At 29.5% G+C, this 17,670-nt stretch overlaps 1 protein-coding gene across 3 annotated transcripts in view; it reads left to right on the forward strand.

The window, feature by feature from the left end:
• rdgA (retinal degeneration A) overlaps positions 1–17,670 on the forward strand; it is a 333,538-nt gene that overhangs the window by 158,415 nt on the left and 157,453 nt on the right. For all 3 annotated transcript variants that reach the window (XM_065510459.1, XM_065510457.1, XM_065510458.1), the window contains exon 3: positions 11,654–12,462. In XM_065510459.1, coding sequence (XP_065366531.1) covers positions 12,373–12,462 — 90 coding nt within the window. In that variant the 5' untranslated portion in view covers positions 11,654–12,372. The remainder of the gene's footprint in view (positions 1–11,653; positions 12,463–17,670) is intronic.

Below are 17,670 nucleotides of genomic sequence, written 5' to 3' on the forward strand. Positions count from 1 at the left end.
TGGAATATTCGGGTGTAATGAATCGTTGAAATCCTTCACAAGAGATATTTAACATTATTGAATAGACAAATCTATAACACAGTGCACAGTGGGGCAGAATCGAAATTTTTTGGAAATAAATCTGGCATTTCTAAAGAAGCATGTTTCAAGATCGGCTAGATCTTGAAACATGCTTGCGTGTGCTATTTATCTCTTATAATTTCCTAGTTATAGGCATTTCAAAATTGAAATTTTAAAATTTTGCCAACAAAATTACCAACAACATACAAAAGATTTCAGAGCAACATCAATTACGAATCCAAAAACAACCGATTTTCAATTTAAAAATTCAAAAAATAGTATATTTTTCTGTTTTTTGGACAAAAAGGTGACTTAACTCTTTTTTTTATTAAAAAACAACTTTTTTTAAGAACATATAACAATTTTATGTTTTTCTATAAAGTTTCTTTACGGAGAACATTTTGGTATAAAAAAACATGTCCTATTTTTCGAACATGTCGGCCCTACGCCCTTTGGAAATTGACCTATTTTTTATCAACATTTCAACTTTGGGCCACATGTTCTAAAATCCCAAAGCTGGGATCAGAAAACGGAAAGCAGCTTTGGAAACCCTGATGTGTTCCCTATTTATCCCTAAAGTATTTTCCCAGCCCCGAATTAAATGTGGCAAAATTTTAAAAAATACCATTTTTGGAATTTTCCTTCCAATTTTTAAGAATAGCGGGATTTCATTTGACCTTTTGACAAGTTTTTTTATTACATATTCATTGAGTTTCTAAAACTAAAATTTATATCAAAATTTTAATAGGATTGCAAATATTAGGAACAATTTGATCCACATTTATTCCGTGCTATATTTATACCCTACTCCACCATAGTGGGGAGGGTATTATGCGTTTGTGCAGATGTTTGTAACGCCCAAAAATATTAGTCTAACACACACCTTAAAGTATACCGATCGACTTAGAATCACTTTCTGAGTCGATTAAGCGATGTCCGTGGTTGTCATGTAAACCTTGTGCGCAGAGTACAGGTCGCAATTTTGAAGATATTTCGATCAAATTTGGTACATATTATTTTTTCGGCTCAAGGACCAAGCCTATTGAAACTGGCTGAAATCGGTCCATTATTTCACCTAGCCCCCATACAAATGTCCTCCCGAAATTGGACTTTATCGGTCATAAATATTTAATTTATATATGTATCTTCACAAATTCCGCTCCAAATAAGTTTTATATACACAAAATTCATGTCACCAAATTTTGTTACGATCGGTCCATAATTAGTCATAGCTCCCATATAGACCCGCTTCCGAAAATCACTTTAACGTGCATAAATCGCTTAAAAATGTTGGTAAACACACAAAATTCAACATAGTTAACTTTAATATAGACATAAATCACACGACCTAATTTCATGGTGATCGGTCCATAATTGGTCATAGCCCCCATATAAGGCCCACTTCCGAAAATCACTCTAAAATATAAATTAATGAAATTTTAAAAGAAAATTTTTGTTTGCTCTTTTACTTAGTGTAGGGTATTATATGGTCGGGCTTGACCGACCATACTTTCTTACTTGTTTTTTGTTTAGATAAGTTAATTGTTGGTCTTACAAAAAAAATTTCAAGTCAATATCTCAATTAGATTCAAAAATATGCCACTTTAAAACTCCATCCTTAAAAAATATTGCACTTTTTCATACTAAAATTTTTTTATAAATTTTCTTAATATTTTATTCAACACAAATCATTGGTTCTGACTCAGTTACATTAAGAAAATTTATACAAATTCTTAGTTATTTTGAAGAAAAGACCAACAAAAAAAAAGGACCCATGTCTCCCAGTTATGGACCCCCAAAGATTTGGGGCCTCGGTGGAATTTTTGCAAAAAAGTCATAATTTTTACAAAAAAAATGATAATTTTTTCAGGCTCATATCTTGCAAACAGTTCTCAATTTTGATTTACTCTCTGAGGCAAAGTTGTAGCCGTTGTTATAAAGAACAAAAATTGACAACATATAAAATCAAAAAAACTTCATCTTCAAGATCAAAGTCGCAAAAAACTTTAAAAACTTCGAAATAAATTTACTACCTGTTCCACGGAGTCGAAAGAAAAATGAGTCGAAATAATGTGTATGAAAAACACTCAGTTTTAAAAATTTGTTCGAATCATTTTTCTTTCGACATCGTGAAACTGGCCTTTAGAAATATTTTTTTTGAGCTGCCTAAAAGTATGCTTTAGTTTATACTAATTTAATAGTTAATGGCCCAAAACATTTAATTCCTTTAGTTTTTTCCTACTAACTTATATTGACCTACATAAACGGTGTTAAGAATCATTCCTAGGAAGTTCATATGTTCTAGAAAGTTGTTTATTGAGATCTTAGGTACATTTTTGTAGTTGATTTTTACCTTGAATTTTGAACGGTTTGCTACCTATGGACCTGAACAGGAAAAAAGGTTAAAAAAATCGAATTTTTTAAAGTTGTTTGCTATTTAGATCTTGAATATGAAGTTTTTTTGATTTCATATGTTCAACATTTTTGTTCTTTATGACAAGGGCTACAACTTTGCCTCAGAGAGTAAATAAAAATTCCGTACTGTTTGCAAGATATGAACCTGAGAAAATTATTACTTTTTGGCAAAAATGACACCGAGGCCCCAAATCTTTGGGGGTCCATAACTGGGAGACACGGGTCCTTTTTTTGGTCTTTTCTTAAAAATAACTATCCGTAATTTTACCATGACTCAAAAAATTACACACAGTCTAATTTGTTGAAATTCTTAAAAAAAAGTCAACACTGCACAGTGGGGCAAACTCAAAATATTTTGGAAATATATCTGCTATATTGTAATTGGCTAATCCGATTGACATTAAGTTTCATATAGACATAAAAAAAGAGTATTCAAGTTTAAGGTTTAACGACGGACATCATAGCTCCCCCAGGAGTGGCGCTGTGGGGTCACAAGGTAGGGCACCTCAGAGACAGACATGCATAACTTTAATACAGCTGTTTTTGTGTTTTGTGCTTGGTCCGGTTTTTTACAATATCGAACACAATTTATAACTGATTTCATTCATATCAAAAAATTTAAATTTCCCAATTTGGGATTATTTTCCAACAAAATAAAGTTTCTGCCCCTAAATGAAAAATTATACAGAATTATTAGTATCTTTTGTAACTAACACTGAAAATAAAAAACATTTTTAGTTACTTTATCTTAAACAAATTATATTTTTAGTCTAGTTTTAAACCATTTCTGTTATGTTTTCTTCTCTGCACCATCTTAATCCTCTTGTGAGTATCTGGACACTTGACCCTTTATTCTAGTTTTGTTTTGTTTTTTATTTCCTTTTTTTCTGCTGCCTTTTTTCTTAGTATTGTTCTTTATGTCTTAAAAAACAAATTTTTTTTGAGTGGCATGATTTATCAAAATCATGTCATCAGTTTTTGAAATGTTCATTGGTATTTGAAAGTTGAGAAAAAAAAACAAAATGTACAAACAAATATCAATCAAAATCACAGAATTTGTTAACAAAAGAAAAACTAACAATAAGAACAAATAATAGGAATTTGTTTTGTTTTTTTTATTTGATTTTTATTACAACTTAAAAAGTATTCAATTTGATTTGACTACTGTTTAAATTTGTTAAATCAGTTTCTAAGAAATTGTTTTTAACAAAACAAACATTTCGTAATAAAGAAAAGATGCTTTTTTGGGTGAAAAATTTGCTTAAAAAGAAAACAATTTGGTTTAAAATTTAAATTTTAAATTGATATAAATGTTAAAGAAATATGGAAGTTTAAAACTATTGGGAAAATCTATAGAAAACTTGAAAGAGCGTGCAATACTTTAGGTAGGGTATGCGTCAAATATCTTTATTATATTTTGACATTTTGTAATTGACAGAACCAAAAAGTATATATATATTCTGGGTCCTTATACAATTCTTAGACGATCTGGCTATGTCCGCCAGTCTGTCTGTCTGTTGAATGCACGATAGGGCCTACAAGTTAGGACTTAGGGGGATGAAATTTTTCTCAAATATTCTTTGATGATCAGAACTGTTTGGTATTGAAAATTATCAACATGTAACCATCTATAGCAATTTAATACAGGTCATACCACATTTTCTCTTAAAATAACCACTCACACTCAACATTTTGTTAATAAATATTGTACATAAAAAGATTTTAAAACAATTTTAATCTAAAACTTTTCATTTGTAAACAAATAAAAACTAAACACAAGTAAAACTTTACATCATTTGTAAATTTACACGTTCAAAAAACCTCCACGTGGATTTCTGTTTGTTTTTAGCTAAATTAAAATATTTTTTTACTCCGACCAATCAAATACTCTCACAAATACCAACAGAAAATTCAACAAAAGTGTAACCCGCATTCTAAAAAAAAACAAAAAATTCAAATTGTTCAGGGAATTTTTCCAAATTCAGACGAAACCAAAATTAAAATTTCAACTAAATAAATACGAAAAAAAATGGCCATATGTACTCTCCTCTAACAGTGGAAATAATAAAAAAAAAAAAAAAACAAGAGTTGGAAATAAAGTTAAACAACATTGTAAAAACCATATGGATTTACAAAACAACAAAAACATTATAAAATGCAGTAAAAACCAAGTAAGGAAATATAATAGGTCAAGACCGATCTACACTGATGACCAACAATGTCTTGCCAGATCTTTGAAATACACTGTGTGTAATTTTTTGAGTCATGGAAATATAACCATATACGGACACCACTACTTGATGAAACACCAACAAAAAAAATTACAATTTTTCCCAAAGTCATGTACTTTTTTTATGGGCCCCAAAGATTTGGGACCTCGGTGTCATTTTTGCAAAAAAGTGATCATTTTCTCAGGCTCATATCTTGCAAACAGTTCGGAATTTTGATTTACTCTCTGAGGCAAAGCTGTAGCCCTTGTCATAAAGAACAAATATTGTGAACAAAAAACTTCATCTTCAAGATCAAAAATGCAAAAACTTTAAAAAAATAGATTTTTTACCTTTTTTCCCCTGTTCAGGTCCATAGGTAGCAAACCGTTCAAAATTCAAGGAAACAATCAACTACAAAAATGTACCTAAGATCTCAATAAACAACTTTCTACACGCAGAGAAAAAATATAGCTGGGCATGGTTACTGTAACCATTTCAATATTGTTACAAGTTTTTTAACTATATTATAGTCACAGTAACCATTTACATGATTGTGGTAACCATAATATGGTTAACTTACGATTCACATGATTGTCTTAACCATATATATGGTTACAGTAAACATATATATGTTTGTGACAACCATTTATATGATGAAGGACTTATCATATTATGGTGCTCTTGGCTTAAGGCTTATCATAATCTGAAACTATGATAAAATTATTCATCATAAATATGGTTGCCACAAACATATATATGTTTACTGTAACCATATATATGGTTAAGACAATCATGTGAATCGTAAGTTAACCATATTATGGTTACCACAATCATGTAAATGGTTACTGTGACTATAATATAGTTAAAAAACTTGTAACACTATATAAATGGTTACAGTAACCATGTCCAATTATATTTTTTCTCTGCGTGTAGAACATATGAATTCCCTTGGTATGATTGTTAACACCGTTTAGATAGGTCAATATAAGTTAGTAAGAAAAAACTGAAGGTATTAATTATAAACTAAAGCATACTTTTAGGCAGCTTTAAAAAAAATTATTTCTAAGTTTATTTCCAAGTTTTTTGCGATTTTCATCATGAAGATGAAGTTTATTTGATTTTATATGTTCACAATTTTTGTTCTTTATGACAAGGGCTACAACTCTGCCCCAGAGAGTAAATCAAAATTCCGAACTATTTGCAAGATATGAGTCTGAGAAAATGATCACTTTTTTGCAAAAATTACACCGAGACCCAAATTTTTGGGGGCCCATACAAAAAAAGTGCTTTGGGCAAAATTGGGAGACACGGGTCTTTTTTCACGTAATGGTGTCCGTATATGGTTATATTTCCATGACTCAAAAAATTACACACAGTGTTGTAATCAATGACGTCAATATGACGAAATTAATATTCTGTAAAGTCGGTGTTGAATATTTTACGAAGTCTATGCTTTGGCTGCTCTTAAAGACGTGACCAACTGGGTACTTATATATTTCTAATGTAAGGTAATTTCTAATGCCAACATTTTACAAATACGTTGCAGCAGAAGTAGATATGCTCTTAAATCATGTTTTAATAAATAAATCTTTTTATTCCCAGGAAAGTGGTCATGCTTATTTCCTCAAATACTTGAACCATAAGAATTTGTCTAGTTATTTAATTGCATTTTACTTTAACACTAACAAACATTTAGCATAATTGAATGGTTTGTGAGTGGCCGGAAAAAAGCAGTGCTTGCTTTTTTGTGGTACTTTAATTTTACTTATTTTTTCATCATAAATAGGGAAAATATTTACAACTTTTTGCTGGGGCGTTTTTATAAAACTACTTTTTTTGCTTTTCATATTCCTTTTTATGACTACAACAGAAATAAAGTTTTTTATTATACACTTTTTTGTTTGTTACGTTGGTTTGTGTTGAAGGGAATTAAATATAAAAGTGGAACCAAAAAAAAAAAATGTGGTCAAAGTTGACAACTTAAATTAAAATTTACATCCCACACATCTGATTCAGACAAGGTTGGCTACCGTTACCCCAAAAATATACCTTCAGATCAACTACCGTTATCGCAATAACTGCAATTACCGTTACCGCTGAGATACCGTTACCGATATAATCGTAAGTACCGTTACCTCTAAGCACCGTGTACCCGATTTTCTTTAAATAATTTGATTTTTTAATTTGTTTATTGAAATCTATTGAAGTTGAAATATAATACAATACCAACTTTGTCAAATTATTTTCAGTTTTTGTTAATTTTATAAATAATTTAATTCAGAATGAAATTACCGTTGTCACTAAAATACCGTTACCGAAATAACAGGAAATACCGCTACCGATAAAATACCTTTACCGAAATAAGCTAAAATACCGTTACCGCTAAGCCATCGTAACCGAAAAATTCCAAATTAGCGTTACCGTTACCTTTTTAACGTTTTAAATCATTAGCCAAGCCAACCTTGGTTTCACAGTATATTCTGACTATGTCCATTCCAATGCAGCATTCCTACTGACTTTAAGTCCTTTTATTTTACAATGTCTATGCAAATGTAGGTGTGTATTTGCATAAAAAATATATCTGCTAGAAATTCATTTTTTATATTATTTTAATAATAAACTTGTCTAACGAAATATTTACAACTTAATTAAAAAAATCGTATTTTTTTTCTAAATAAAATTGAAAAATTGTTTTCTTTTGTACGTAGCTTTTACTTAAAGGGTTTAAGAAATGAAAAAAAAAATATTTGTTTTTAATATATGGTTTTTGGGACAATGGTAAAACAGAGACAAAGGAAATGATATTTTTAAATTTAATTAAAAAAAGGAAATCATATAAAACATGGTCCCAACATATTACATCTATATATATAAAAATGAAATGGTCCATGTATGTAATGTCATCACGTGGGAACGGCTGGAGCGATTTGGCTGATTTTTTTTTATTCGATTCGATGGTTTGTAAAGAAAAAAAAATCAGAAATTCCGGGTAAAACTCGGAATTTTTTTTTAGTCCAGTCAACTGTAATAAAAAGCTCCCTAAAGTGTGCAGTACAAATATAGATATTTTATTTGCAAATAAATAAGAACAGGCAGGTGTATGTGGGTTGGAGAAACTTGAAGAACTAACATTAGTAAATACTACCGGGCGAAGCCGGGGCGGTCAACTAGTTTATAATAATTTTTAGTGTATATCTCTGCTGTCTTGTTCGATTTTACATAAAAAATTTTCTATAAAAAACAGTTTTAAACGTTTTTTTTTTTGAAAAAAAGAAACATTTTAAATAGATACTTTTCGATAGGAAATATCATCAAATAAATTCTTTTCTATAGAAGTCAATCTTAAATAGAAACTTTTCTATAAAATATGTCTTAGCTGCGTGGCACAGTGGTGCAGAATCAAAATTTTTTGGAAATAAATCTGGGATTTCTAAACGGCTGGTCCGATCGGGATAAAATAGTTTTTGTTTAGATATGTTTATTTTTGGTCTTACAAAAAAATGTCAAGTCAATATCGCAATAAGATTCAATAATATGCCACCTTAAAACTCTGTCCTTCAAGAATATTGCAGTTTATTTATTGAAAAACTCAATGAAATTTTCAATTTTTTTTAAATTTCTAGGAATCCCGCAATGCCTAAAAATTTTTACAATTTTCCCATCTTTGAGATTTTAGAACATGTGGCCCAAAGTTGAAATTTATATAAAACAAGTAACTTCAAAATAAAAATTTTAAATATTTTTAGGTAAACAACATTTATTTTTTTATAATTTTTTTTAAATTTAATTTTTTTTTTTTGATTTTTTAATTTTTCTTAATATTAAGCAAAAAAAAAACTTTTGGTGAAAAAAAAAAATTGGGTTAAAAAATATTTTTTCGATTTTGACCCATTGTAGGTCCAACTTACTATAGTTTTATATACGTCGCTGCAAAGGTCTTTGAAATATCTATCATTAGATATTAGAGTATCCAAAACCGAAACCGAAAACCGGTCAACCGGTTTTTTCATCTTTGTAAACTCCACCGGTTTCGGTTTTTTTAACTTTTCGGTTTTTTGACATTCCGGTTTTTGTAAGACAGTTAACCGGTTGTAATGAAATATATTTTCTAAAGCTCAATCAAACATATTTATAAAAACTTTGATACAATTTTAAAAAATATTGATTTATTTTATAGAAAATTGTAGCATTTGACAATATTTCGTAAAATATATAAAATAATTCCATAATGATAGAGCTTTAGAAATTCAAATAGCTAAATAAAAATTTAATATAAACCGGTTAACCGGTTTTTTTTTGAAGACAAAAACTGAAACTGTTTAATGAGTTTTTTAAAAGACAATAATCAAAACCGGTTTTTTCAAAAACACACTTTTTCGGTTAAACCGGAAGCCGGTTTTTCAAATTTGCCGGTTTTTTGGACACTCTATTAGATATCCATATTGTCTATATTAATTAGTAATCCAGATATAATTAAAAAATATGATAAAAATCGAGGTTGTACTGCTTTTTTCCTCTCAGCCATTTGTGGACCGATTTAAATAGCAACCGAGCCGTAAGTTATTTGGGGGCTTCGAAAAGTTCATTTCAACAGACAGACAGGCAGACAGATATAAGGACATGACTTAATCGACTCCACTATCTATAAGGATCCAGAAATATATACTCTATAGGGTCGGAAAATTATATTGTGAAAATTACAAACGGAATGACAGACCTATACTCACGATGGTGAAGGGTATAAAAATAGGTGAAATTCCGTTGGGCGTAGGGGCGACTTATTGGAAAAAAGGGCGTGTTTTTTATACCAAAATTTTCTAAAAATGTTCTTTACAGAAAAACATTTTTAATAAAAAGAAAGTTAAGTCTTCTTTTCGACCAAAAAACAGCATAAATCTACTATTTTTTTAATTTTTAAATTGAAAATCGTTAATTTTTGGATTCATAATTGATATTGCACTGAAATTTTTTGTATATTATTTAGTTGTCTAACAAAAGAATTCCATTCGGTCCAAAAGTACGCCCTATATTTTTAAAATAGTAAAGGTAAGGTAAAATTTTGAAATGCCTGTAACTCGGAAATTATAAGAAATGCGCTTTCGAAAAATAAAATAATAATTGAAATCGAATAGAAAACAAAAAATGCTAAATGTTTCAAAATTTTACATGTAGAAGGCACCCTTGTTTGAGCCCCCATAGCGCCGCCCCTGGAGTATTTGTATGCCCAATTTTAATAACTAAAAAAACTTGGCACGTCCCGTCGGACCAGCCGTTTAGAAATGCCAGATTTATCAAAAAATGTTGATTCTGCCTCACTCTGCACTGACTTAGTTAGAGACTTTACTATGGAAAACTGTCTTAAATAAAGATTATTTATAAAAAACTGTTTTTAATAGTCTATAAAAAAACGTCTTAAATGTAGAGTTTTCTAAAGAAATCTGTATTAGGTAGAAACCAAACCATCACATGTTCCCTGTGATGGTCCGGTCAGCCCATCCCACCAAATAAAGAGAATTACCTTAGCGACATGGATTTTAGGCTTTGGTGTCGATTCGGCGGAATAACAGGGCTTCACATACAATCTCTTAGGCACTGCTACAAATCTAACATACATAAATTGACCTCGATCCAGTATCGCGATATTTATTGAACGTGTAGCATGCAGTATTGATGGACCGCAGAAATGCCTAATATTCTGAAATTCAGATCACGATCCAAATATCACAATATACTGCTACTCATAACGTTAAGCAGTGCCTTTATGCTTAGGGTTATCGTAATGGATCCATTTTTCCTCACAAGTAATGATTCGTGGTAAAAATTATTTTCTTTTATAGAGTTCAAGCATAATTTCGGACATGGAAAATCGACTTTCAAGGTCTCTCGGCTTTAATTCGTATGATACCCAATTTACCTGCTCTTGGATGAATCCTTGAAATTGCTGCTTGAGTAGCTACCAATGATTTTGCAAGCTCTTGTTAAGTTTTACAACAATCTTCATGGAGTAATGCCTCCAATTCTTCATCTTCAAAATTTTTTGGCTGGCCTGGGCGATATTTGTCAACTGTGTCAAAATCATTACTTCTGAACCGAACAAACAAACATCTCTCGCTCATTGAAAACGATAGAACGAACACATTCACCATAACATTTTTTTTTTCAAATTAAAGAAATAAATCAAAACTTCCCGCATACGACTATTCGTTGGTAGATAATTCAACATTCGTTTATGCTATAATGTTCAAAACTAAGTGAGAATAAATGACAGATATGTACCCTTCAAAATGACTTATAATTATTGTAAATCCCGCATTATTAAGTCATACGTCCAATATTCAACAGTTCTAAAAATAACTATTAATAAAAATGTTAAGATTTTGGAATTTCTATTTCCATTTATTTCCTTAAATCTTTAAAACGTTTATTAAAAATCTCGAAAACTTTTATTTCTTAAAAGCAAACAAAAATAAAAGAAAAAACTATGAATAAATTACAATTAATCACAACTTATCTCTTAATAAACCGCCATGCTTCAATAAATTGCTAATGATTTATTACCCATCAAATCAAAGAAAAACTTTTCCACAACTTTTATTCACTTAAAAACTATTAATATTCCTTTTCCCATAGCTACTTGCCAGCCACCATAAGTTGCATAAAAAGAAAGAACAGGCTGCAAATAGCAAGAAACTTTTAAAACGACTAAATATTTGATATTAAACTACTTAAAGGAACTTTTTCGAGATAGATTAGAGCAGAATCATATTTAATGATTTATGGAGCTTTTGAAACAGCTCAAGTGTTTTGTCATTTGAAATGGCAAACTAAGAAAAACGATAAAAAGGAAAAAAAGGAAAAATATTAACAAAAAAGGATTTGAATTTATGTTAATTTTAAAGCATTTTTTAAGGGACATTCAAATATTTCAAAATTATTAATTTATTTTTCTGTTTTTGTTCTATTTTTAGCTCTCCAAAGGTGTTGAAGTCAAAAACAAACAAACAAATAAAACCACTTAAGGAATAAACAAAAAGAAACAAAAAAATATATATTAGCAACCTTTAAACAAAATAATAAAAAACCGTAAAATACTACAAATTGAATCCTTGAACCACAAAACAACAATTTGCTATTGAATATAAAAATGGGATTTGATGAGTTTTTAGCCTCAAGGGTTTTACAAACAGAAGCACTACAACAAGCAGCAGCAGCTATAGCAACAATAAAATTAGCAGCGGCTACAATTTCTTTAAAAATTCAAGACAGCAGCAACAAACAACACAATAAAAACATCGATAAAATAGATAAATCAAAAAACAAAGTTAAAAAAAGGTTGCTGTCATCTGCTAAACCAGCAGACGAGGACGACGAAGACTTACATTTTAAAGGTGACCAACAACAGCAATCCACAACAAAAAGATTAGCGGCAACACTTTCCCAGCTAAAACTGCTGACACGACAATTGCAACAGCAACAACTCGGCTATAACAATAAATTTCACCATGAAAAACATATACACATTTGGCTGATTCCAGTTCCAATAACAACAACAATCTTATAAAATTTAAAATTTTAAATAGAAAAAATCACAAAATTTTGTCTTAAATCTTGCAATTGTTTTTACAAATCTAAACAAAATCCTTGAATTAATTAGAATTTGTTGCATACAAAAGAGAACCAGTACAAAATGCAACGTTTACGTACCACATTTACGCGTTCGCGTACCCCCACTGGTGCTGAAATGAAAACGCAAAATAGTCTTGAAGTACCAAAACAGGTGTGAATTTGAATATTGATTTGTTTGTAATTTTATAAAGCTTTTGTTGTTGTGTTGTTTGTTAATTTTTGTAAATTTTATTAAAATGTTTGCATGATTTTTTTTTATTGATTTGGTACTTTTTAACCAAATTTATGCTTAAGTTAGTACCTGGGTAAACATCTTCAGTGAGTGCATACCTTAGAGGGAATGGAATTGATACAGAACTACTCCATTTGCAATTGTATTTCAGTAATTTCTAATTGAATTTCAGAATATTCCAATTAGTATATTTCACAATTTTCCAGTTATATTTCAGAATTTTCTAATTGTATTTCAAAAAATTTCAATTGATTTTCAAAATGTTCCATTTGTATTTCAGAAATTTCCAATTGTAATTCAGAATTTTTCAAATGTATGTAAGAATTTTCAAATTGTATTTCAGAAATTTCCATTTGTATTTCAAACAAGTAAGAGAACTATATTCGGCTTTTTCAAAATTGTTTTTGAAATTAAAAATAATTTTTTTTCAAAATAGTTTTTGAAAATTTGAAATTTTTTTTTCAAAATTTGTAAATTTTTTTTAATATTTTTTCAAATTTTTTTTTTTAAAAAAACAATTGGAAAATTGTGAAATACAAATGGAAATTTCTAAAATACAATTAGAAAATTGGAAATTTCTGAAATACAATTTGAAAATTCTGAAATACAATTGAAAATGGTGAAGTCCTAGTGATTGGTCCCTTTAAATAAAGATCGGTTCTAGTTATAACGCTTTATATAAAAAGGAGAAAATGGCTTCTATGAAAGGTTCATGAACTAACTCAGCAAACTTGTTTCGTTTTAAATTAATTACTTTTCACTAAAATTCATTGATAAATTTGTTAAAATGTATTAAAATGGTTATAACTTATCAAAATTTTAAAAGTTATAAAGCCTTATTTACTAAATTTATGGAAAAATTTCGAAAAATTGTAATTTAGGGCACCTTAAAACTAAAAATATAGCTTGGACATTTTTCTTTTAAACTGTGTCCTCAAAAGTAATGAAAATCGTGGGTCTTGACAAAGTTATGAAGAAAACTCAAAAAAAGATTTTTGGCAAAAACTCGACTTGAGCGACCTCTAAACTTCTTCCGAAAAATCTCAAAAATACTCTACCCTATAAGCTTTCAAATTATGCTTGAGCCCCAACAAAATTTTTTTTTTGGGACACGCTAATGTACAGTTCGTGACTTTTTGAATGAACCAAAGGTTTTGGATAAAAAATTATTTTATTTTTTCAACATAGTCTCTTCAGAGCTCTCGAGTTTTTTTATGCCTTAAAAAATAAGATTTATCGAGGTCATCAAAATAGATATTTGTTTGTGAGATGATTTCATCGTTGGAGTCACATTTCTTTCCTCTTAGCCAATTCTTCAGGTTTGGAAACAAGAAATAGTCATCCGGAGAATACGGCGGATGAGGGAGCATTTCGTAGCAATTCTAACATTTTGAATCTCCGATCGGCAAACACCATATCGTGAATTATTAAAATTGTTTCGGATGTAAGGACCTCAACTGGGCGTCTAGAAGGTTTGGCATCTTCCGTGCTAATATGGGCACAACGAAATTCAGTAAATTACTTGTTTACGATTGAAATTGTTCCCATGGTATTTATCAAGATTAGCCAAGATTTGAGTGATGTTCTTTATTCCGCAAAAAATAGTGCTTAATGAGCAGACAAAATTCGCTCTTTTCTATTTTCTCCTCAAGTCGTGAGGTAGCCTGCTATCAATGGACAGGAGTTAATTGACAGATGTCTGTTGACAGGTTGCCGAATTAGGAAATTCATTAGCAATTCAAACGAATTTGTAAAAATGAGTTGCAACACGTTTTCAATTCAAATGAATCTGTATAATGAATTGAATTCAAAATCAATTCAATTCAAATGAATTGCAATTCACATTGACAAATTCATTTGAATTGGAAACGAATTGCAATTCATTCTACAAATTCATTTGAATTGGAAACGAATCGCAATTCATTTGAATTGGAAATTAATTGCAATCCATTTTTACCAAATTCATTTGAATTGACTCAAATTTCGTTCAATTAATTTTTTTTGTGAATGATTCGTGAATTAATTCAAAAATTAATGATCCATTTACAGCTCTGATGAATACCCCGCATTCTCTTTGTATCTTTGTCCAGAAATCAGTTAAAAACAAATATAATTTTTACCATTTCCAAAACTCTTAACTTCAAAATACGTACATATTTCGTTAGTCAAGTTTATCATTTAATTAAAAAAGCGTATTGCCAACCGATGTATTTTCTATGCAAATGCACACCTAAATTAGCATACATATTGTAAAATAAAAGGACCATCTACATAAAAACATTAGGATGATTTAAAGAAAAGTTAAGTTTGATTTAAGACATTAAATCAAACCGAATGTTTGTTCAAATATACTGAATAATTTCACTAATTTTTATAAGCTATCTTACAACAAAAAAGTTAAAATTAAAAATACGGGATTTCTTCAAATGTTTAGCTTTTATTTTGAAACATTTGTACAATATAAATTTATTCGAAGTATTGGTCATTGTTAGCTATGACCTTCTCCCATCTTTCTGGCAACATATGGATTCCGCGCCAAAAGAACTACCCATCTTTTGAGGCCATGATCGAATCAAGCCAATTCGAAGTAAAGCTAAACTTCCCAGCAAAAACTTTACTTACCTAGTAAGCCAGCAAGTATAATTGGAGCAAAGCGATAACTACTTATTATTTGACTGAAACACTACTTACCGTTGTTCGAGATTTTTAAAAAATTTATGGGTCAAGCTTACAAATGTACTTACAATCAGTTAAGAAATAAGTAGTAAATTCACAACAAGAATATGTAGCTAAAAAAAAAACACAGAAAATATTGCCTTGTGTGGGAATCGAACAGTCACATTATTTGCTTGTGTTTGATAGTCAAGCTGCTAACTCACTGCTACAATAGTTTTAACATCAACATATAAATGAATATGATATGAACAAAAAAATTAATGGCTTTGACAGGTGGCGAACCACTAACCTCCCGTTTTCCAGTCAAACACACTAGATAGCTGTGCTAAATGCAAAAGTTCATTACCAGCCTGTATAAAAATAAGTACTTCTTCTAGTAAATAAAATAATGTGCTGGGTAACCACCACTCCTTACAAAAGAATGCATGAAATAACTAGTTGTCATTACAAAAATTCACAAAATTTTTGCTGGGTTCCTGCATATGACACTTTGTTGGCACAAAATTGGACATTTTCGAAGCAAAAAAAAACTTTCTTGTTTACCTATAATGTCAATAATTAGTGAGAATAAATGACAAATATGTACTCTTCAAAATTACGCATTTTTAAGTCATACACCCAATAATTTTAATAATTTTTTACCAATTTTGGTTACAATTCGAACTAAAAAGAATTCCGAAAAATAAAACATACAGAAACATATTGCTATATTTCCTGAGTGCTTCGAAAAGAACCAACCATTTCTACTGGAATTAAGGGATTAAATTATGAATTAAAAAAAATCCAAATAACGCTTCTAGAGACTTTGCAACTGAAATTAAAAATATGACTTTACTAAAACTTTTTTATTTATTAAATAACGAAGCCATAAAGTAAATAAAGACTTTGAATTATCATTAGCTGCAAGAACTGAATTACTCTCCAAAGATTATATTTAAACCGATTTAAAACCATTTGTTTATCCTTATATATTAAAAACTTTTAAATGTACTTACATTTTCTGTTACATTTTAAATCAAAGTAATTAAAAGTAACAAAAAAAATATGCTTTACATACATTTTTTATTTAATACTTCCCCCAATTTTAGTTTTTTGCATCATAAATAATTGTATGACCAGCTGAAATATGACCAGTCATTTTGAATTTTTTTTTGTTGTCATACAATCACTCCCCCATTGTCCTTTTTTATTTGCTGTAGTTTTTGCAACTTGTATCTTTGAGTGCCATTAATTCACCAAAAAAAAAAGGGAAAAATGTAACAACATGATGATGAATGGTAATTAAAATGAAGCAAAAATAAAAAAATATAAAAAATAAACTGACATAGTTTCAAATGACAATATTTCTTATTTTTTGTTTTGCATTTGCAGAATTAAAATCCATAAAAAGTGATGAAATAAAAACGAGATTTTTAAAACAGAAGAGTTGCATGTAAATTATTACTTTGAATTATTATGTTTCACTTGTACATTGAGCTAATAAAATGTTGTATTGTAGGAATAAATTACTTTGGAGCAGAGTTTCCCAAACATGTTTCGTGGCCCCCTAAATTTGATTTAGCATTATACGAGAAAACAAGTAAGAGCGCTATATTAGGTTGTGCCGAATCTTATATACCCTTCACCAAATTATATTTAAAAAAAAAAAAATTTTAAATATTTTTTGGTAAAAAAAATTAATTTTTTTTCCAAAGTTGTTTTTTAATTTTTTGGAAAAAAAAATTTCGAATTGTTTTTTTAAAATTTTTTTTTTAATATTTAGAGAAAAAAAACTTTTAATGAAAAAAAAAATTTGGGTTAAAAAATATTTTTTCCGATTTTGACCCATTGTAGGTCCAACTTACTATGGTCTTATATACGTCGTTGCAAAGTTCTTTGAAATATCTATCATTAGATATCCATATTGTCTATATTAATGACTTAGTAATCCAGATATAGGTAAAAAATAGGTCATAAATCTAGATTGTCCTGGTTTTTTCCTTATATCTCAGCTATTTGTGGACCGATTTTCTCGATTTTAAACAGCAACCGACCCGGAAGAATTCCGGAGATATTGATGTATGAATCTTGTATGTAGATGTAGGTTAATTGGGGGCTTCGGAAATTTCAACAGACATACAGACGGACATGGCTTAGTCGACTCCGCTATCTATAAGGATCCAGAATATATATACTTTATAGGGTCGGAAATGAAAAATGTAGAAATTACAAACAGAATGACAAACTTATATGTATATACCCTTCTCACGAAGGTGAAGGGTATAAAAAAAACGAAATGATATTGGTACAACTGGTTTTAATTAGTTTAAGTTGGTATATTCAGAACTAGTTCCTTCCGCAGGACTAGTTCCTCTAACACAACAGAAGTGGTGATAGGGACTTCCGAACTTTGAAGCTACATCTGGAAATTGGCTGTCATTTATTCAGTTTGTTTTGCCAAATCACCATGGA

The sequence above is a fragment of the Calliphora vicina genome, chromosome 4 (assembly GCF_958450345.1).
Source record: "Calliphora vicina chromosome 4, idCalVici1.1, whole genome shotgun sequence".
Classification (NCBI taxonomy): Eukaryota; Metazoa; Arthropoda; class Insecta; order Diptera; family Calliphoridae; genus Calliphora; species Calliphora vicina.